The 23,842-nt window shown below is 35.9% G+C and overlaps 1 protein-coding gene across 2 annotated transcripts in view; it reads right to left on the bottom strand.

Moving 5' to 3' along the window:
• The window catches only part of LOC121429293 (EVI5-like protein), a 103,716-nt gene that overhangs the window by 55,434 nt on the left and 24,440 nt on the right, over positions 1-23,842 (bottom strand). For both annotated transcript variants that reach the window (XM_041626294.1, XM_041626293.1), the window contains exons 4-11: positions 23,337-23,561; positions 22,958-23,032; positions 20,539-20,664; positions 20,031-20,174; positions 17,740-17,829; positions 16,697-16,794; positions 14,848-14,908; positions 14,229-14,453 (exon numbers count right to left, since the gene is read on the bottom strand). In XM_041626294.1, the coding sequence (XP_041482228.1) occupies positions 14,229-14,453; positions 14,848-14,908; positions 16,697-16,794; positions 17,740-17,829; positions 20,031-20,174; positions 20,539-20,664; positions 22,958-23,032; positions 23,337-23,561 (1,044 nt within the window). The remainder of the gene's footprint in view (positions 1-14,228; positions 14,454-14,847; positions 14,909-16,696; positions 16,795-17,739; positions 17,830-20,030; positions 20,175-20,538; positions 20,665-22,957; positions 23,033-23,336; positions 23,562-23,842) is intronic.

The following is a 23,842-nucleotide window of genomic DNA, read 5'->3' on the forward strand; positions in this document are numbered from 1 at the left end:
TTTGACACTCCCTTTCAGACTTCGAAACATTTTGTGCACTTGACTAGCCAACCTTCACCAATGATTTAACTGCTGACTAAGAATCCCATTTTTTTTTCTGGATTTGGAATAGTTTTGCTTGATCACAAAGTCTCATGATAAAGTGAATGAGGTTGGGGGGGGGGGCTCTTTAAATAAAGGATCTAATTATGTTGCATCTTACATGTAATTCAATGATTTGCTGTACAATAATGATCACAAAACATTTACAGTTCTGAACAAAATAACCTTAAAAATATCAAGCCATACAATAAAACATTTGTTTTCTTTATCCAGCAATAAAATTCTTTTGACATTGTGAACAGGTCTGTAACAAGGTTTTCATATTCAGTGTTCACACAAGATCATTGCACAGTAAGATGTTTAAAAACTGTATGCAATAAACTGTTGTCTGAATGAAGCTAAGATATCGGAATGGGCTTTGATGGAGGTTTCAGTTTTGACTCATGATACAGTCTCTACAGAGAGGGAGATCAGGGTCCTGTATCATAAAGCTTTACGTTTGATCGTTGACCTGATTTTTAAGATTGATCATACACATTAATGAATGCAATCAATCGTAGAAATCATCCCAAGGATCGATTGCAAGACTTCATGTTACACAGCCCAGTAAGGCACTGGGGAATGTCCATGTAGTATGAGGTGGGAAGACTCACAGGGGAAAGACAAAGGGGGTATGTTACACCCTTGGGGGACATCAAGATCAAATTTTGAATAACGTTATGTGTCATCTACATTAAAATGGCAGTAGATGGATTCTTTGTGATGCACGGACACTGCTTAGTTGTCAGAAATATAATCAGAATCATTGGGAATTAATTATTCATGTATCAAATACAGAAATCACAAAGAGAGTTGAGTAGAATTTTATTTCAAATTATGAAATGCATTAGCCTCATTTTTTTCTCTGAGAACCATCAAGATATCTATATTTTAAAAAAAATACAAAGACAATAAGAGTTTATCTGTAAACGAAGCAAACTAATGTGAACATTTATAACTATAAAAATCAGATGATGATTTCATTAGACATAATTATCAAATCATTTTGATTTTGAATTCATGTGAAGATTTCTTTTAAAAGGTAATTAAATGCTATTGTCTGGTTTACTGAGACATTACACTATCTCAATACAATATTAAAAAAACAACTGCTATACCTGGAACATCTCTTCAGTGTTAGGAACACCTATTGATTAAAAAGTAAAGTACATTTAACAAATAGAATGGGAAATAAATTCCGATTGAAATGAATTCATGAAATACGTACACTTTCATATAAATTTATACTATAGAAACAAGATTGCAGAACAGTATAAAAATTGCACATTCTGCTTTTGTGCTTTGTGGTCCTACATCTTTGGTTTAATAACAACTTCAGAAAATGTAATATTTTGGTGAAATCATAGCATGTATGAAAATAAAAATACACCTGAATATCTCATACAGATAAAAATTCAGTCTATCATTCATTTTACCTCCTTTCCTCCATCCCTTTATTCATTCATCCCTTCACTCACTCACTCACTCACCAATTCATTCATTCATTCAATCAGTCATTCATTCAGTCAGTCAGTCAGTCAGTCATTCATTCATCCCCTCATTCATTTGTTTGTTCGTTTGTGCATTCTTTCTTTCGTTCGTTCGTTCATTCATTCATTCATTCTTTCATTCATTCATTCATTCGTGACTACTCACTCTAATACATGAACCCACAGGTTGGATTCACTGGAAAAGAGATCTGGAATGCTACCTGCTGAATAGGCTAACTAACTGCCGGTAAATGGCTTTCACACTCGTCTCCCAGTCTTTCGACACCGACACGGTGACGGCCAGTACCCCCATTAATCCCTAATCACATTAATGAATGCTCAAATCAATCACACTCAACCTAAAAAATAGGCACTATTCTCAACAAGAATGAAATAAATCTTACCCTCTAGACAATTGCTACTATGGAAGCCATACTGGATCTGAAAGGTTTTCAGGTTTGTATGCTCCGCTTGAAAATTTACACTGATGAATTAAAAGGATGAAAAATATTTTGTGGTGGGCAAAAAGTCAATAATGCATCGGGTGAGGCAATGCAGTGGAGAGGCTGAGTGTACGTCTGTGTGAGGCGCATCCGCAATTCATCAGAGTGGTGTTTCCCTCAATATCTCTTGCATATGATTAGTCTTCCCACTCTGCGCCCAGCCGCCGGCCGGCGTTGAGCGAGCATGATCGGTTGGAGTGCGGCGGAACAAAATACGACAACAGAAGGCAAGGGGAGAGAGAGAAAGAAAGGGACATAGTAGCAGGATAGAGGGGGTGGCACAGGGAACATGTATTGTGCTCGTCTCTGATGGAACATCCAACAACACACTCGGATGGGACCCTGCTGAAAGAGCAGGAGAGACGCAATAGTCTGCCAATACAGACCAGTTTTGTTGAAGATATTTCACAGGTGGAGGAGAGTTACACTTTACACAATATTGAGAAAATGTACACACCAACAATTCCAAATGCAGATTCCTTACACATTTGAACATTAGTACATCCATGAGCTTGATGGGTCTATAATATCCATATTTGTGTTTTTTCAAGGTTGGTACTACCGATGGTGAAAGGTATTATGAAAAACACTATTTCCTGTGTAGTACCATGGACCTATTACAGGTCCATGGTAGTACATATTCCTCTGAATCCTCTCTCTTCCACTGTTCCCTATTAAAATACCAATTTACATTGAACCAAAGTATTGTAAAATATGGACACTTTTAAAAATGAATGATGGTTTCCTGTAATATTCTAGTGGCAGTTCTCTCTTACAAAGCCCTAAGTAAATCGGACAAGGAATTTGAATAATTATTAAGCAAAATCACAGTACCGTGCTTGCTGGGATGCGAAAATTCCTGCAATATGCTTTTACACTGCAAGAGTACCTGGGACCTTGCGAAAGATCTTGTAATTTTGACTTGTACCTACTTCTCTTGAGTATTCAGCTGGTATTTTCTTTTGAGAATATTACGATTTATTTGTGTTTACACTGGCAAAAATATCTGGTCGATTGCGATGGTAATAGATCAGAGTAAATTTCGTAATCCCATTGCATCAATAATGCATTCCCCTCATATAATACAGAAATTCCATCTCCCGACAAAGGTCTGAATATGCAGACTACAATCTCCAATGAGAGAGAAACCTTACAATAACATACAGTAGCAGGACAAGACTAGGTGCGCTGCCCCTTTTCACGCTCTACAAAGCGTGTCATATTTACGATCATCTGGTGAAGAAAAAAATATCAAATTGATAAATACAATTTGCAAACATTCTCGCCCACTGAATTCTTCAAAGCAACCAAAATGACGTCTACTTTTCTGGGCACACTTTCTGTTTCAATGTGAGCAGCCTCTAATGGATATATGAATGTTTGTGCCTATCAAGACTTTCTACAATGTGCAGTGACATGAATATAGAGAAAGATATTCCTATGTATGATAAAATAACTTAAGTAAACCATAAGTAGCTAGCCAATTAATCAACCAACTAATCAATTTAATATAAAAACTGTCCAACTTTTTACTGGCTAAATAAAACTAAATATACAAATTTGTCAATATGTAAAAACAATTACAAAGAAAGGAGATTAATAGTGCGATAATAAATAGAAAAGCAATAAACTTATAAAAAATAGAGCAAATAAATAAATCCAATATCAAAATCCAATTTGAATTTACATCCTGAAATGTTTGGATTAATGGATATCATAAGTACTAAGCTATGTTCAGCTATAATGCAATTATATTCTAAAATTTGCATTTGGCTACAAAAAATCCTTTATCCTCCCTCGAGGCACAAGATTATTTCCTCCCCAAATTTGTGAAATCGAACACAGTATAAAAACAAAAACAGTGCGAGAGGCAGAAAGAGAGGTACAACCTAATGAAAATCTCTTTCCTAAGGCAACATGTTGGAGGTCTACAAAAACACCAGCTCACGCTAAATCATAATCTTGAAATATATCAATCGCAAGCCTGCCGGACTAGAAAGTAATATGAACCCCAAAACGCAGGAAGCAAAATTATTATTTTACTTTTGGTAGACTTGGTACATTAAAGTTTGGCATTCACTTGCTTCTGGTTAAAATGATAAATACTTTCACTTAAAGTCAAGCATAATCATTAATCCTAAGTGTAAGGTAATTGATTATCCTGTTCTTTTCTCTGGTTATATTTTATTTTCCTTCATTCTGATTTTTAATGAAAGAAAATAGTTTGTATGAATACTATGAAAAATGAGTGATGAGCTCCCATTTTGGTAGAAAAGATTTAAGAATTGTTGTTCTGAAAATTCCTTATTGGCCATTTTGAAAAGATATGTGTTACTGTAGTAACACATTCATATATTTAATTCAATCTTATCACCCCCCCCCCCTTAATAAAGAAGAATGGAATTGAGAGGAAAAATACTGAAATAACAAAATATTTGTGGATATCATGTTAAAAACTGCCACAAAAAATAGACTGTCATTGAAAAATTTTCAATTTTTTGCTTGATTGCTTCACTCACTTTTGACTACATTGATAATAATTTTCTATGTACACTATTGCCCCCCCCCCTCATTTTGTATTTCTCATCATGCCACTCTCATCTCCATTTTCTAACTTCTGCAAATTTGAAGCAGTTGTTTTCATTTTGTCTCTTCTCCCGAGCCTTGAACAAGCTATTGTTTTTTAATGAAAGGTGATTAAGTCAACATTTAAAGGAGAAATATATTGATTATGAATGTGGTCTTATTATATATCAATGGAAAGGTAATGATGTGGGGATCATCAGTGGGTCATTCAAAAATACCGAAAATAATACAAAAAGGTGAAAATCGCCGATTAAAAAACGCTAAAATGCCCCTCCGAAATATGCCTCGCATCGGTCTCTGAATTGACTGGAATTTGATGACGTCACTGTCTGTACGAGAGGCGTGATTGGCTCTCCCACGTGAAGCTCCACTTGCATGCAAAACCTGTTGCGTGGGTACGTTTTCTCCACACTGTCACTGAATACTTCTATCACGAAATGAAAGAAAACCCAGAATTTTATCTAGATATGGATTTTCGAATTGATGATTTTAAAGATGAAGAGAATGATGATGAAGTGAACAACACAGTGAGGTAGTTGGAGGTAAATAATGGGGGAACAATGCCGATGATTATGATGAAAATTCAACTTGCCTGACGATCACAAGTAAAGTCATGTACATGCCGATTCGCTACCAACTCATGCAGCTGCTGCTACAAGTGGTAGCTTTCCGTACACCGCGCGGGCCAAATTAAATCCATGAAAATGAATAACCACATCAGAGAGAGTCTATCATAAGAAGGAAAATAATGATATAACTGTACTTACAAACAAGTGAATAATCCGAATTAACCTGAAAGCAAATCAACTCAACGAATAGCAGCAGACGATATGCACCGACCATAAACTTCATGTGGCTGGGATAGATTGTCACTCGTTCTGTTAGATGTAATTTGTAACTCATTAATTTGACAAAATTACGAAACTCGGGGAATTATTTTTATATATAAAAATATAGTAACATCTCTTATTATTTTTTGTATTACGATAAAACCTCTTTTGAAGGAAAACGTTGAGATAAACTAAAATTACTTTTAAATCCCCCCCAACATGCGTAGCTTGTATGTCATTGCAAACAAACCATCGCAAACATGCACGTATTCCTTCCTTGCTGATTGAGAGCTGTGCAACACGTGCATAGATCTATTCTCTCAGTCTCAGCCAAGGCGAGCAAACAATACGGCATGTGTTGTTGTGATGGTTTGTTTACGATCACATAATGCTACGCATGATGGGATGATCTTTTACATCTAATTTTAATTTACCCCAACGTTTTCCTTCCAAACAGGTTTTATCATAATTCAAAAAATGATAAGAGATGTTACTATATTTTTATATAGAATAATAATTCCCCGAGTTTCGTAATTTTGTCAAATTATAATGAGATAAAAGTTACATCTAACAGAACGAGTGACAATCTATCCAGTCACATGAAGTTTATCGTCAGTGTATATGCCATATCGTCTGGTACGTACTATTCGTTGAGTTGATTTGCCTTCAGGTTCGGATTATTCACATGTTTGTAAGTACAGTTACATCATTTTCCTTCTTATGATAGACTGTCTGGATGTGGTTATTCATGTTCAGCATGAATTCAATTTGGCCCGCGCGGTGTAGCTAGCACTTCCAGCAGCATTAATTGGTAGCGAATCGGTATGTACATGACCTTACTTGTGATTGTGTTGCAAGTTGAATTTTCATCATCATCATCATCGGCGTAATTCCCCCAATTTACCTCCAACTACGTCACTGTGTTGTTTCACTTCATCATCATTCTCTTCATCTCAAAATCATCAATTTGAAAATCCAAATCTAGATAAAATTCTGGGTTTTCTTTCGATCATTTCGGGATCGAAGTATTCAGTGACAATGTGGAGAAAATGTACCCTTGCAACAGGTTTTGCATGCAAGTGGAGCTTCACGTGGGAGAGCCAATCACGCCTCTCGTACAGACAGTGACGTCATAAAAAATCCCCAATTTCGCGGACGTAATTCTGCGTGTTTGAAGCATTCAGAGAGAGAACTTTAAACTATCAATTAACTGAGTTTCATCCGTCTCTATGATAAATGATGTACACCATCGTGTTCTCCTTATTTTCTCCTTTATTGTGATATATGATTCTCCAGTTTTACGATTTTCAATATATTTCTACTTTAAGAGGCCAACATGTATTCAGACAAGTCTGTACATAGCTGAATGCAAAAACCCCAACAAAAACATGTTCCACTTCCTTGGATGGATAAATAATCGTTTTGTATGTGTGGTAGCATTGGTATTTCCCTTTTGGTTGCATTACATGTATTCAATCGTTGTTAATAATTTCATGAGTAGACATAATTGTATCATGAAGGATAAACATATAGTTTAAATGGAAAAAAATTGATCACATTTCGAAAATGATAGTTTTGTCTGGTCTGAAATAGCTTGTTTGTTGGGTACTGACTTTAAAAGTTTGTTGAATGAAATAAATTACAATGGAAATTACATGCATCTATTTTTGTCTATTTAAATCTGATGGAAAAGGTTAAAAGGATGATGAACTCTTTTTTAAAAATTAACGCTCAACACCGAATAAGAAACCTAATAAGAAAGAGAGCTGAAACTTGATATAATTTGAACCTTATTGGCAAGTTTCCAAATATATCACAGTGGAGAAATATTTGTAGTAGAGATGCCACTTGGAATTGATCAGAGGGCATGAAAATCACCTAGAATATAATATTTTGTACACAAAAATGCTAAAACTATGGCCTGAAAATAAATTGCCAGGTCCCGAATTCAGGCTTTTGAAAACTGGCATCCCTGTTGTAGGTAAAATAATGTTGCTAGTGACATTATTACTTGAATATGCCTTTCATCTCAAGACTTTTTGATTTTGACAAGTATGCATTCAAGTGATAAAAAGAAAATAAGAAATCTCTTTTCACTATGCAAATATTAAAACAAACATATAAATTTACATGTATGAGTAGGCCTACATTTATACAAACTCAACATCTAACCAAGATCATGATCTGCTAACCGTGCATTCCACTGTTTTCCACATATTTTCTACACTCAGATTTCAAGGAAAGCTATATAGATCAAATAATTCATTTTCTTGCACATGAAATTCATATTTCAACACTGTAAAAACTGTGGTTTTAAAACTGACACCAATTGGTGTTAATAGAGGACCACACCCTGAGGTGTTAAAATTACACCCTAGAGATTAAACATAACACCAGAGAGTGTAAATGTAACAACAAAAGGTGTTGTAATAACACCTATAGGTGTAAAACTGACACCACCAATTTAACACTGGTGTAAAATAACTGGTGTGGTCCTCTATGTACACCGGTTAACACCACAGTTTTTGCTGTGAAGAGATTTTGAGATCAAAAGGGTTAGGATATAAAAAAGGAACATCAGAGCCTGGAGGTTCTTGATAAAATCACCCTCATTTACATGAAGGCAGGCACATTGTTAATATACATCTCCAATAAATGAAAAATCAATGAAAGTGTACATGTACATGTACAGTGTACATAGAAGCACCACAATACCCCCACCCTTGCTATCACCACTCATCAGATTCTTATTGATTTAGTGTACATCTAATTGACACCCTGCCTACATTTATTAACATCACAATACATTTCTTCAACGCCCAATTACTCGCTCTCACATTCAATAATTAAACAGTGCATTGGTGCACGACCAATATCACTTGGAAATAATACATGCTTTGTCTAGAGCAGCTCGTCTTCATGTGTACCCCCATGGAAAGCCGCAAAAACATTGAAAAAAAATTATGGCCATACTGAAATACTAACGGCATCACGGAGTGTAACACAAATGTTTGCAACTGATCAACTGCCTTGGATACCCAACTGCTAACTTGCTGCTAATCTCATTAATAACTTTCAGGGGAAAATAAAGAAATGGTTTTCTTCACCACTCAGGCATGGGGAAAGAATACAAAAAAAAAAATAACAGATATAAACTAGCACATCAATGATGTGGAGCTCATCCGGCATCTTGCAACAATATTAAAGACAATTTTTTATTTCAGCCCAGTTGACACTGAAGTGAATTAAAATGGTGACATAAGTTGAGAAACAGAATAGAAATTGATGAAGAAATGACAGAGAAGTATTTTTGTGATTTATAAATAAATTTTGTATAAATTAGTAAACAGCACTGAGTTAATAGCCACTAGCTATAGATGTTGAAACGGACTTCAGAAAAACAGGCCCTTGACTGCACCACAGAGTTGCGCTTTTTCCATATTTTTATAGGTATGGCGGATAAAACTACAATTCTTGCCTTAATCTGGGAACAATAAACATCAGGCAGCTACGATCCTGACTCCTAAATTACATTCTTAATCTCATGCTTAAAAACACACACACCTAATGATCAATTAATTCAAATGCATTCCATACAAGCACAAACACAGATCAAACGTTAAAAAAAAAATGTTCAGTGTTTACACTATTCAAGAACATGTAATTATCACAATATACTCCTTGCATACTTCAACATGTAAAGGACATTTTTCAACAGCAACATACCATGACAAGATGAAAAAAAAATCACAATAACAAATAAAGTCGAGAAATACTTCAAAATTCTAAAGGAATAAAATGGGAAAAATCATAGAAATAGTTTACCAAGGATATCGGAAATGTAAACAAACACATCAAATTCACATACTTCAGTTTAATAAAGTACAGGCATTTCTACGATAGGCCTGATCTACTATAACACAAAAACGTATAAAAAGAAATGAAGATGTCTACACAATCAATTATCACACTAAACACTTGGGTAATAATTTCATTCAAGCTGATAAATTTCTTTTTATGGGTAATGGATGCAAGGTGTTTTTTTTTCTTCAAAATATAAAAACAAGGATGGGCACATATTATATATCAAATACTTACATTATTATCAAATATGTGGGGTTTGTAAACGGAAAATCTATTGGACATTGAAGGGAGAAAAGTTGTGAGAATCAAGATTCAATTCATTTCATAGAAACCAAATGGACAGCTGTACTCTAAAAAAAATTGAGACATAAACGTACATTATTCCCCCTCTCTATCAATTCCAACCACCATTCCCCCCTAAAAAAATTGTACACTAGTTTTAAAAAATGTTGCAGTGAAATCTGAAATCTTTTCTACTTCACATATCTTCTTTCATGTATGTTATAAAATGAAGCTTTAAAAACCAATTAACAAAAAAAATAATAAAATAAATAAATAAATGGAAAAAATAATGAATAAATTAATAAACAAATAAATCACACAGATATGCACTTCAGCAACATCTCTCTCTTCTTATTTAAATGAAAAAAAAAGAGATACAAATTCTCCCTAAAATTGTCTATCAATTCTCCTATGGGAATAAAAAAAGAATTTCCAAGTCTATTGGGAATTCATGTATTCCTGAATTCAAAATTTTAATCATTTTTACAGTGTATGCAGTTATGTATACTTGACTTGACACACAGGATCATATAATCATTTATTTGTTGAATTCTATGCAAATAATTTCACACAATGCACAGAGAGGGGTCAATGGAGTCATACTACTATGAAGTTCCAGATGAACTATTTCAATAATTGCAGGATATTATTTCATTAATCAACTGATTGGTCACAATCAAAGGATTTTAGACCATTGGCAATGACTTGTTTACCTGTTTTCTAGAAAGAGCTAGGAAATTGTTTGTTTTTCAGTTTTCAAGAGTAATTTGTGTCTGGATTATACACTTATTGTTTGTCACTAATAAACAGTTCATCAACAGGTCATTTACGAGTGGAGAAATAAAAAAAAAGAATCATATTTCTAGAAATGATTAATATTTCCATAAATTTGAAATATATCACAAATAGTGAATTGTTTTTTTCCAGGGGATAGAAGAATACACTGGAAATATTACATGTACTCATGAAATTCAGCATATTAATATAAAAATGAGCGAAGAATAGTAATTATTGTTTTAAAAAATTGGTCTTTATGCTTATTATTTTCGGCAAACAACGTTAAAAGAAAAATGTGTTTATTGTCAGAATTATATTGTCAACATTACTTTGAGGACATCATGTTTCATAGCTAACAGCACAATACAATATTCATCTTACATTTGGGGGTGGAAATAATCCCCGCTCTCTTGTGATTGATCAACACAGTCTGTATACATGTACACGAATCCCCTTCCTTATTTTTTTTCAGGAATAAGCTTGATCCCATTGCAGATATAGCTACATAGTTATAGTTTTTTATGTGAATTAAGTCAGTATTTGATTGAATTATTGGAAAAACTAATAATCTAATATCTAAAAAAAAATCAGGATAAAGGAGGGGTTGAATGACTGACAAGGATGAAATGATAATCATATGTATCTAAAATGGAAATAGATTTAAACAAAATACAGACAGAATGTTTGCTCAACTTTATGAAACAGCTATTTCAAACTGAAGTGTGTTTCTTCCAATTAACAAAAAATAATTCTGTTAAGTTGTGATCCATACAGGCTAATCATAATATAACTTTTCTTTTGGCCATACTGCTTTTGAAATTTTAATATCAAATGGTGATGATATAGAACACACAATCAAACAAGACAGATTTCACATTGCACATTAGAATGGGAACATGACAAAGAAGAAATGTACATAAATTTGTGTTAATATGGAGGGAAAATACTTAATGCAAATTAGAGGCATCAAAGATGGATGTCAAGAGAGGAATTAATGGTAGAATAAGTTGTGAAGAAAAAAGAAGAAATTTGCTCTAAAAATGATACATATATAGTTTTTCAAGGGACAAAATGATTTCAACCCTTTCATTTCATTTTGAAATTTCAAAACAAAACATGAAAACACCCTATACTTGCTTCACACACCCCACTCATGGCGCAGGTCCATTCTTTATTATTTTAAAGTGTATGTGCAAGATCATTGTCACATTTTACAAAATAAGAAAGATATGTTAATAAAAAAAATATCAAAATGTTCACTGAATAAAAAAGAGAAAGGTATTAAATATTGACAATTAAAAAATCTAGAGAAAAAGAAAGTGTGAAAAAAAAGAGATCAAGTAAAAAACTATTCTGCTCCAGCTTACCATGAAGCTAGATTTAAGCTTTTTTTTATAGTCAGATCAAACAAGAAAACTGAGGTAGATCATTTTGTTGCTATGCTCGAAAACTACAGTAATTGAGGAGATTTTTTAATGAAAATGTGACGAAAATAGAGAGCCCATTTCATGAAACATGTTTCACTTCATACATGATGCATACATATATGGAGGATTTTTCACATGTAAATTTAAAGTTTTGTGAAAACAGACTCCAGAATAACATGTTGCACTGTGAGAAAATATTAGGGTTAAAAAAAAGTCTTGTAGCAGTGTCATGGATTGCTGGGCAAAGACAAAATAATATTGGAGCACCCTGAGTGATTTCAAGTTCAGTGTTCACCTTTTGGTGTTTAACTTGTGGTATCAGTGTAGGGTCAATGCATACTTTGGCAAATCACCAACATTGAAGTAAGACAGGTCTTGGAATAAGTCTCACTTTGGATCAGTTTAAGTAAACTAAGATTAGGTGTTAAAGCTGTGCTTCTACACCATTACCAACACCAAACTTGCAATCACCCAACGTCACGGTGGACTGACCTTCAACATTTTATCATTCATATCTAAAAATTACCCGATCAATAATGATCACCATCGAGTCTGGACAGATATGGCGACGTGGCTAGCTAGCACCATCGACAGTGCTGGCGTTGTAACCTACATGGGCTTTGTGATCACTTGGGGCTAGTAACTTCAATATGCATTTTAATAGGCATTTAATTGTTGTACATATATCATACTGCTTTATGCACTTGACTTGCTAAAATGCTTTACATTACCTCTACCTAATACTGAAATGCAAACTACTGCTTGCCATTGTTACCAACTTTGTCACACACAATTTGTTAGATCATGTCATGCACAAACATTTCAAGTTAGAATGTTAGTAAAGAAACAATTGCGGTTAATTAAAAGATATCTGTATTATATTAATCAAAGAAAATAGTTGATTACGTGTTTGGAAATTGCTATCGTCTATTCTGCAGTCATTCACATTGCTACAGGTTAGTTCCAACATGCATTACCATAGTTGTTTAATCAAGTTAATATATTAAGATTAACAGGCAATATCATTTTGAAATCGATGTATCAGAGAAAACAAACATTTTAACAAAATATGACATGATCATGAATAAGACTACCATTGTAACAACATGGAAAGTCAGGTACTGGTGTATTCAACAAATAACCTGCTAAAAGGAAAATCTAAAGGAGCAAACAAAAGTTCCTTGAAAGATGGTTTGCAGCCACTTTTTAGTACACAGGTCCTGCGGCAGATTTGATTGGATGAAAGGCTCTTAGAATACAACCCGTGTATAAAGACCAACTTCATTATAGCGAGCAACACGGCCTGGATACTGCAGAAGACGGTGACATTGTGGAGTCCTTGACATATAGGTGTATGGGTCATTTACAAAGGTGTACAGTACCAGAAAATCTATGGTTTAAATGTCTATGGTTTGGATTGATAAGTAGCAAAATGTAACAGCTCTGCCTTCAATGTTATGTTGCTTATCTGTAATAGATTTTAGGTCTTTATGCTTTATTTGCCGGAGAACTGTTATCATCATTCCCTGACAGTTTTTATTAATTTGAGTACCAAAATGCTGATAAATAACACACCAATGGTTATCAGGGTTTTTTTTCAAATATGGCTACAAATAGTCAAACAACTGATTAAAACCAAGATTTGACTTTGTACACCTTTGAAATATACTGCACGGGTCAATGACTTGATGGTAGATCAATTATCCTCACTGCATGATGGTCTTTAACAGCAGAGGGCAGGCTTCATTCAGCAATGGACAGACAAAGGCACAAGGCAAATTTGTCTTCTGAATCGAGTTTGAGGGAAAAACATTTGTCGAATTTTCTTTATATTTTCCTTTATTTCTGTTTTTTTCCCCGAGCAGCGCTGAAGCTACATTTCAATTAGTCTAGTAAATTAGTAGGCCTAAAGGAAAAATCCAAGTAAAAGCTATATTCATTATTATTCTATGAATATCCACAGATATATAGATAGGGCTCAGTCAGACAATGAGTACAATTGATATAAAAAAATAAATTAGCAGCCAATGGATAGAATGCAAAACAGATTATGTTCCTGAAAGACGGTTCTTGAAAGTCTGAACACAGTTAAGAAAACCTGAACAAAATTTGAGTTCAGTTGGGTATTAAACACTTATAGATTTTCCACTGAGGAGAGAAATAAACTAAAATTGTCAAATTGTCAACTCCACTATCATCTCTGCTCATATGCTGCCCTGCACAACTTGAAGATGTATCGCCCTCTACAGTTGGTTGAACATCACATTTCAGTCAGGATAACTATTGAACTCTTTATCAGGTGTGCTGGGTAAGTCTACCAAGACAAACCCTGCCATCAACAGAAGCAGCCACCAAAGTGAACACGTCAACAAAAACCAAGTGTCCTACCTTTTCTCTGAGGTCGTTGATGACAGTCTGGGCCCCTTCAAGGTCCTTGGCGACGGCGTTACGGTCGTTTCGTGTCTGCTCCAGCTCCCGACGGATGGCATAGACCTCCTCGGCCTCCATGGCCCAGGAGAGCTGACCCTGGATGAGTTTGTCGGCGAGCTGCTCATTCTCTTTTTCAAGGTTCTGGATCCTTTGATGGAGGAGTCGGTTTTCCGTGCGTAGTCTCTGAATAGTACAGAATGGAGTATAACAAAAAGTGATGATAAATACCAACATCATTACCCCCACAAAAACCACTATCATCAATATTTATTATTATCATTATCATCATAACCATCATCATAACCATGTTCATTATCACCATAATCATCATCTCATCATCACTGGCGACATCATCATAACAGCCATCATCATCATCATCATCACAACCATCACCACCATCATCATCATCGCCATTATCATCATCATAACCATCACCATCATCATCATCGCTTTTTATCATCGTCATTGTTGCTATCAGCATCAAAGATGATGACTGGAAAATAAATAGAACAGACATTTCTTATTGTCTGTCCAACTTTTAAAAAGCCATAACCATCCTCTTAACTCACAAACTCACCCTCATTTCAATCTGTTCTTCAGTCTCCTTTTCTTTGAATGTAAAGTAGTCTTTTTCTAGCCTGGAGTGCAAGTAAAAACAAAAGAATATTGAAAAATATAAAAAAAAATCCTGGGCCAGTGTTACTGTTCTGCTTTTAGTCTCAAAAGTGGTCCAAAGTTGTGCAGACAAACTTATGTCATAATCATCCATTATGATGCCATGCCTCATGTTACAACTTGTTACACAAATGATGATTTGATCATGACATCATGAGTCACGTAAAATTGTACTGTGAATGTGACCATGCAACTCTGTATTGACTACTTTGTGCAAAATAATATCACTTGACACTAACTTTTTAAAAGAGAATTTGATAGGATAGAAATAAGCCTGACAATCAATTGCTAAACCTTAAAGGGTCTTGAATATCCTTGTGATGTTTTAGGAAAATGGTGCTGAGCTTTATTGCTGAAATTTGTTACACCATGCATAAACGGAATATTGCCACAGGTCTACACCCACTTTGTGTACTTTCTGATTGGATTTCATTCCACATATGGGAGTTCAATGTCATTTTCAAAATTTAAACGGTAACATGGATCATGATTAAAACATGGATTACAAAACATGGATATAATGAGAAACAAAGGGTGTGTTCAATGTCCTCCGTTCCCAGTCACAAAAGTAAACGTCTTTCAAATCATGATTCAAAGGATAATTTAAATGTCGAAAAAGATGCGTTTGTAAACGCGATCATCTCAGATTTTACGACCTTCAGCATCGCGAATGCAACACTGAACACGATTGAGTTTTGAAATGTCTTCAAATTTGTTCTCACAGTGAAACCTATACAAGCAGGTGCCACATTGACCTATTCTTGTGATAAGTCAAACTGTGCAATAAAGCTGCACTAATAAAAGCAGGAAATTAAAAGACAATCAACATATAAACAACTTTATATTTTCAACAATGAAAGGTGCACCGCTGATCATGTTTGTATTGTGTTTTGTAAGTCAATCATGATTCATGTTGATGTTTAAATGTGAAACTCAACATTGAACACACCCTTAGTCTGTCTACTAGTAAGCAGGTGGTCTAATTGCCATTTATAAACTAAATTTTCTTTTGACAAAGTTAAAAATAATAGGGCGACGAATTGTAAATTAGACCAAGTTGGACATGAGACCAAAAGTCAGTGAGACCAAGTTGGAACCAACTGTAATTATACCAAATTAATAGTATACCAGGGGGGGGGGTGGGTGTTGCAAGAAACTAATACCCCTTTCAAACTGGACTCTCCATTTTTCCCCGGCGAACTTCTCCAGCACGCATTCCTCACTTCCCCGGCGAAGAAAAAAATGTATCCTTTCGCACTGACATCTCTTCCCCGGCGAAAGTCAACGGGTGATCTGCTTGGGCAGAAGTAAGTGCAAATGAAAGTGCACGCTTTTTTAAATTTGAATTTGAATCGTATACCTCTAGAGGTGGTGAAGTTCGCCGGCAAAGTTCTCCTGTGTACCTTTCATACTGGACACTTTCCCCTTTGCCGGTGAACTTCGCCAGGGAAAAGCGCAATATGAAAGGGGTATAACATTAAATTCCAAATCAAGCTAAGTTAACACCAATGCTTGATTTTCAAACTTTAGCTTGATTCACAATTGAAGTTTCTTGCAATACCCCTACATGCAGAGCTGCCAACCTGAACAAGAATATATAAGTATTCTAAAAGCTGAAAATCAGTATTTTGGTGAGGAATTCCGTACATGTATGTGTGCTCATCTATGATGGTGTTTGACCATATGCTATTATAGACCAATTCGACACATACTGCCTGAACAAGCCTTAATAATCTAAAACTTCTCCTCACCTTTTCATCTTCTTTGCATTATATTTAATGAGGTAGGAAGACTGAAGAAGATGCTCTGGTTCATCTTCATGTATCTTAGGAGCGTGTTTCTGGATGAACTGAAACAGGATATCAAACAGACATCAAAACTTTAGCATTGATAGAATTCATCTAATTTCACTCTGATTAATAATAAATAAAATAATTCAATGACAAATACATGTACACCTTCATCCTCATATGAACATTTACATATATATTGACTATTAATTCACACACTCACTCTGGGCTGACTGATCACCTGACTATATAAAGATATCCTGCCTATGATACATGTACTTGTAAGTATAGTTTATTTTCTTGCTCTCCACAAAATGCTTGTTCAGGATGTTATGTCATCTCAAAGATAATGAATAAAGCATGCCTATGAAGACCGCCTGAGAATACAGATCGTCTTCTAGCCAGGTTTCAATTCAAAATTCAACAGTTTACCAAAAAGATCACCTTTCTTGTCTCCCTTCTAGTTATCATTATAAACAGGTTTTAATGAAAAAAAAACCTTTCTGGAGAACATACTGAATGAAGCCTCTCTTTAAAGACCACTTGAACATAAAGACGACAATTCGAACCTCCCTTGGAGTGACCTAACAGACAGCTTTCAGTTAATCAGTTTTTGGAGTTAGAACTCCATGACGCCTGTCCATAAAGGCAACCAAAGCATAAAACCACCTTCCTTGTCTAGCTCAAGTTGTCTTTATAGACATGTTTCAATTCAATAGATTTTTGGAACATGTAAGAAGTAAACATCTGTTCCTACAGGCGACCTGGCCATAAAGATCGCCTTTCATGTCACCCTTGAGTTAGTCTGATGGTCTGAATGCGCAGCCTACAATTACTTGTGTACTGAAGGCTTAATTGAAGCAGCAAGTATTATATGTGCTAGTCTTGTATGAAGACCCAATTCTTAATCAAGCTTTCCATCCAATTCTGTACCTGCTGGCTACACTTGAGTGGCCTTTACACACAGGTTGCAGGGCTGACATGACGTTAGAATAAAATCTTACCCTTAACATCTCCTCCATGTCTAGTCTTAGAAGGTCTTCACAGTTCAGCTGAAGGATAGCGGCTCCTATCCTAAAGATGGCTTCCATACCCTATGAAAAAAAATAGAAGATAATATTCCGTTAGTTTCAGGTCTAAAGTTGATGACAGCAGATCCTATCCTAAACATGGATTCCATATCCTATGATGAAAGAAAATGAGAAGAAAATGTTCACATTTGGTCTCAGGTCCAAATAATTGAGCAGAAACTATGTAGCATTTATCCTAAAAATTGTTTTTTATTCCAGATGAAAAAAACAATACAGAGTTAGTCTCAGGTTAAAGTCGTTGAGTTGAATGATAGAATATTCTATTCTAAATATGGCTTCCACAGCCTGTGAGAAAAAATAAAAAGAAAAGGCTCTAATTTTATTTCAGGTTTAAAAAGTTGAGCTTAAGGATAGTGGCATCTATCTTAATATCTAAAGTTCCTATCTCTTAACTACACAAATTGATATCAATCCCAATATGAAATTGTAGCCATAAAGACCCGATGGATGCAAATACAAAGACTTTGTTATGTGTCAAGTTCTGGCCAAATATCTGACAGCGATTTGCACATGTGGATGATGGGCATGAAAAAAGCAGAAGATCATAGAACAAGTATGTATGACTGATTGCATTGACTACGAATGAAATATACCATTTAGCACATAAGCCTCATGTAGCAAGGCCCTGGTTGCATTATTGCATGTTTATCTTATCCTTGAAAGTAATGTTAACAACTCTTGAGATAATTCCTCCAACATCACTGGTTTATTGGATCATTCTATAAAAATCTATTGTAAGAAAAACATTCTTTTGGTTCACCTTCTAAGCCTTTGACATAACGACCAAATGAAAGGGATAAAAAGTATTGACACAACTGATTGGTCCGGAGTACACCATGGCCCGTATTCTGATAGTAGGTTTAACTTAAACTCAGGTTTCAAGTTGTGGTTTAAGTATGGAAAGCCAAAAGTATCAACATTTTATTAAGTTGTATGTTTCTAACGTTTACTGTGCTCTTTCCTGATTCATCGATGGTGAAGACAATCATCTATTTATACTTCCTAGACAATTATGAATGATTTGCGAGCCAAATGAGCTGAGGTATGAAATCTACACTGTTAGTGATTTATGCAACAATTGGCTATCCATACTTAAACCACAACTTTAAACCTGAGTTTAAGTTAAACCTGCTATCAGAATACATGCCAATGTGTTTATATACATTTCACTAGATGCATGCAAATGAGCAAATTTTGTCTTGGGAGGTCACATCCAACATCAAGACAAGTAAATGGACATAACATCCATGGAAACTGTTCATGGAATGTGACATCCCACATAAGACGTGCGTTACCAGGGGATGCAATCATTTGCACCCATAAATTGGGTCATGTAACTTTGACACTGACCTCCAGTTGGCGGAAGCATAAATCCTGGCTCACACCTTTGTGTTTTAAGCTGTGTGTTGATGCGTTAGCCGAAAGTAGCAAGACTCAGCTTGAAACAGCATTCCACGCAGCAAATATCTGGTCCGACGGTCCCAGACCAGCAAAAATTGCTGTCAGGCCAATAACTTTTAAGAAATAGCCAGATTTACTGGTCCAACATGACCAGTAAAAATATATCAAACTGATACAAAGGATATTTTCTCCTCTTTTGTAAATTGAGAAATGGCGCTTGTGACATATATTGCGTAAGTGTACGGTTTGTTGTATGTTTTTTTTGAGGGGGGAATAAAATTAAGACAGCAAAATAAACTCAAGTCTTTTTGTTTTCCTTTATTTTGGGGGTCCAGCATATTTTAGGTTCGGACCAGTAAAAAATGGAAAAACTAGTAATCTACTGGTCCGACATGAACTGGTTGGACCAGTAGAAAAAAAGGGCTTGTGTGAAGCCCTGAGTAAGATGCAAGCTAAGGCAAGGTAATTCTTGGTAAATCAAGCAATAATGCTGCATTAATGCCTGTATAAACCACTTGCTGTTACTCGCTGTTGCTTGTCCTTGCTCGCATTTACTTGTTGCCATTTGTCTTTGCTCGTAGACAATCATCTTGGCTCATACGGTATTGGTTGCGTTCAGTTGCAGATGTCTGAAAATATTCAAACTACAAAGCAAGAAAGCAAGGCTTCTATGTTAACCTGCGTAATGATCTTCTTAATCTGCTCGCTGTGTTATGATGTGTTGCCTGTGGCTGCGATTGTCTGCATTCAGGCAATCTGCAGCTGAACGCAAAGATGTCAGCCAGGAAATACAAAGGACTTACTTCTGAGATAAATAGATCCATGATCCTCATTGAGAGGGAGATTGGCAAGCAGACAGCAAAGAGTGTTAAAAACCATGACGACGCGTACATCGATGTATGGAAGCCCTGCGCCGTAAAATGTTTGTAAAGCTCAGGTAATAGGTCCTGTCAAAGCGAAAAAAGGGGGGAATTTCAAAGATAAAAGTTTTCTATATGAGTATAAACAATTGAATTGATATTCATATATTTCAAACAATTCACTGAAAATTATATGTGGGAATAATAACAAACAAACCTAGTCTTCATGTGTCAAATTAACCTACAGCAGCATGTTTGCAACAACAACAAATATATTATTTTGTTCCAAAACATTTCCTCCATGAAACAAATGATGCACAGGTTTGTTTGTGCATCAGTAGGACTAGTGAGCACACAGTTAATTATGGAAACAAGTCTAAACACTTAACAGTTCCATGTACTCACAAAACCTACCCAAGCATGCCCATGTGGGTATTATTTGTATACTTACCTGAATCATACACTCAAACTGGAACATACAGAGACCTAGATGGGCCATGTTTGGCTTGAAGAGTTCCCTCATACCATAGTCCTGCATCAGTTTGACAAGAACACAGAAAGCCTCTTCCTCTGGCATCTAGGAAAGAAACAGAGAATATTCTAAGAGGTACACTCGAACTAAAAATACAGAGACCTAGGTGGATCATGTTTAGTTTGAAAAGCTCCCGTATCCCACTGTCCTGCATCAGTTTGATTAGAACACAGAAGCCTCTTCCTCAAGCATCTGGAAAAGAAACACAGATTATAAGAACAACACTCAAGCTAAAAATACAGAGCCCGAGATGGGCCAGGTTCGGCTTGAAGCATTCCCTTATCCCATAGTCCTGCATCAGTTTAACTTGTAAACAAAAAGCCTTGTCTTCTGGTATCTAGTAGTGACGATTTTTAACAGTAAATTAGTGGCAGCAATTGTACCAAGTACATTTTAATTTCCCACTGTTCAGAATCTGTGTGAAGTGACATAAGAGATTTACTTTCATTGCACAAGCAATATTTCAGTGCACAAGTTGCTATGCAAATGCCGATAAATGCCAGTTATCAAGGTGTACTTTTTATCCAGAATTTCATACCTAAATTTGTTGAACGAGAGCCTACTAAACATCAAGAGAAGAATAAAGGAATTTGCTCAGTACTAAAATATGGCAAAATGTGCTGTAGTTGGTGGCAAGATATCGCAGAGAACCATTACATCACAACAAATTGCATAATTGGATGAAATAAGATCATAATAAAATTTCTGATTGTGTTACTGATTTGGTGATTTCTCACTCAGTTATTGTGCGGCTGATTGTCCAGAGTAAAACAGTTTCTAAAAACCTCCTCAGGTTTTTCTTTTTACAATTTAAGGTTTATGTGGACTTCCCCTTTACTATACTCTGCCATCCTGAAAGTATGAAAGTAAAGAAGCCACCATGTCAAGGATATCCTCTGACAGTGTAGTGGGATGATCACCATGGCGAAAACTTATTCTAGACTATAAACCAAATCTATTCCGTTATTTCCAAAATTCCATTGACATGATGTACGAGCGTTAAGTTTGAAATTGGTTTCGCTGCGACGAAAACCGATGTGAGACCAACCAAATCTAATAGATTTTTTCCAATGACATATGAATGGTTGGTCTCGAGTCAGTTTCACTGTGGTGAAAATCGATTCCTGGGGCCCGTTTCACAAAGGACTTGCAACTGTTGTAACTTTGTCATAATGGCAACTACCATGGTAACAGGACTCAGCAGCCAATCAGAATCAAGGTTTTCATGGTAGTTGCCATAATGGAAAAGTTACAACAGTTACAAGTCTTTTATGAAACTGGGCCCAAGACTAACAAACTCTATTACATTATGTACAATGGCACACAAGCAGTTGGTTTTAAGTCAGTTTCACCACGGTCAAAATCGATTCCAGACCAAAAAGATCTACTGTAAATTCAGTTATATTTGCGGTACATTAATTTTCACGGATTTCTCTGCAAGATCGGCGTGCAAGAATTTAAAAACACACAAATTTATGAGCATCTATGTTAATGTAAGTAACCGGGGTTCAATTGCATGTATCCTTTTGGCAAGGAGACTGTAATGTTTGACCTATAGAGGGCAACATTTAAACATGCAAGCTTCCATGCTTCATCATCGTACTGTCTACCGTGCGAGGATTGGTTTTTCAATGCGATCATTTTTTTTATACAGTACTTGAATTATGATGTTGCTTGAAATATAAGTTGCTTTTGCTGTTTGATTGGTGAGAGTTTAGGTCCGTTTGACACGTCTGATGTTTGAATAATATCTGACATTAGTTTTCATGAAGACATCTTGTCAATCGCCCAGGTGGGTCGATTGATCCCTGTTTGAAACGCGGTAATCCTCTCAGTCTCTACCCAGCACTCGGCCCCGCACCATTCCATACCAGGCCAGCAGTGCCTCCATTTTTCCTCCCCCGTTGTCTGCCCCCACAAAGAGAAGTCGCGCTAAATGTCACAAATGCTAATGATCGGAACATAACAATGCTGAATTATGCCACTGCAGAGCTTGAATATCAACAGAAAATACAATTTTCTTGCCTGGAATGATAAAACCAGCCAGAAATGGGGAAGAAGGAAGTGACTTCGTCAGTGTGGGGTGTACAGTGCGAATTCAAGAACCCGTGAATACGTTTTCAAGCCGCCTTGAGCGAAAGTAACAGCATTTACAGTATTACGTTATTTCCGATGACATATGAGCAGTTGATTTAGAGTCAGTTTCACTGAGGTCAAACCGATTCCAGACTGACCAACTTTATTACTTTGTTTTCATTAACAAACAAGCGGTGGATTTGGAATCAATTTCACTGGTACGACTGTAGCTTTGATTTGACGGAGCTTTGATAAATCTTACCTGCATAAGAAGAAGACCAACAATAAAGGCACTTCCTTGACAATATCCAACCTCTCTGTCATGCAACGAGTAAGCCTGCATTAAGAAGAATACATTGAAGTGGTAAGTAATCTAACTCCAGAACATCATAAAAGACTTGGTAATCATATATGCCACTTTGTAACAATCACATCAAGGCACGGATGGCAGCGCTACATGTAAATCGTATTATTTCAGTTAATTTGAAGCTCAAATAAAAGTCAAGATACTTTTCAATTCACATTTTCATGAAAGAGCAAAATGCCATTTGATCCAAAATCAGATTGAGGACCAGTCATATGGTGTGCGCTTGCCTCAAGACCATCTGCTTGTATGGCAAGAGCATTCAAATGTGCAATACCTTCATGACATTGAAGAGCGTCTCCTGGCCCAGTCCATCCTTCTCCTTGAAGAACTCATGCTCAGGGTACGTCCTGGCGATGTCTCTGCGGATCACCCGCTCGTAGGACGACTGCATCTTCAGGTAGAGGGCATACTGTTCCTTGAGAGGGGAGTTGAAGGCACCGCACATCAGCTGCCAGACGATGCCCCGAAAATGGTGCGGGATACCCAGTCGTACAAGCTCCTGGATTTGGGCAGAAAGGAGACAAAGATTCTTCATGATGTCAGGTAAAGCAAAAAAATATCTGTGTTTGCTTATACTTGTAAAGGACAATGTAGCATATAGACACATAAATGTTTGTAACTGTTTTGTAGATACTTTCTATTATGCTTAATTGTATAATTAACAATACGACGTTGCTTGTATAGTGCATATCACTACCCATGGGCGTCTCTATGCGCTTAATAGAAAAAAAGATGAAGAGATAGGATTAAAGCTATTATGTGGACTCAATCAATCTCAAT

The sequence above is a fragment of the Lytechinus variegatus genome, chromosome 15 (genome assembly GCF_018143015.1).
Source record: "Lytechinus variegatus isolate NC3 chromosome 15, Lvar_3.0, whole genome shotgun sequence".
In the NCBI taxonomy this organism is placed as follows: Eukaryota; Metazoa; Echinodermata; class Echinoidea; order Temnopleuroida; family Toxopneustidae; genus Lytechinus; species Lytechinus variegatus.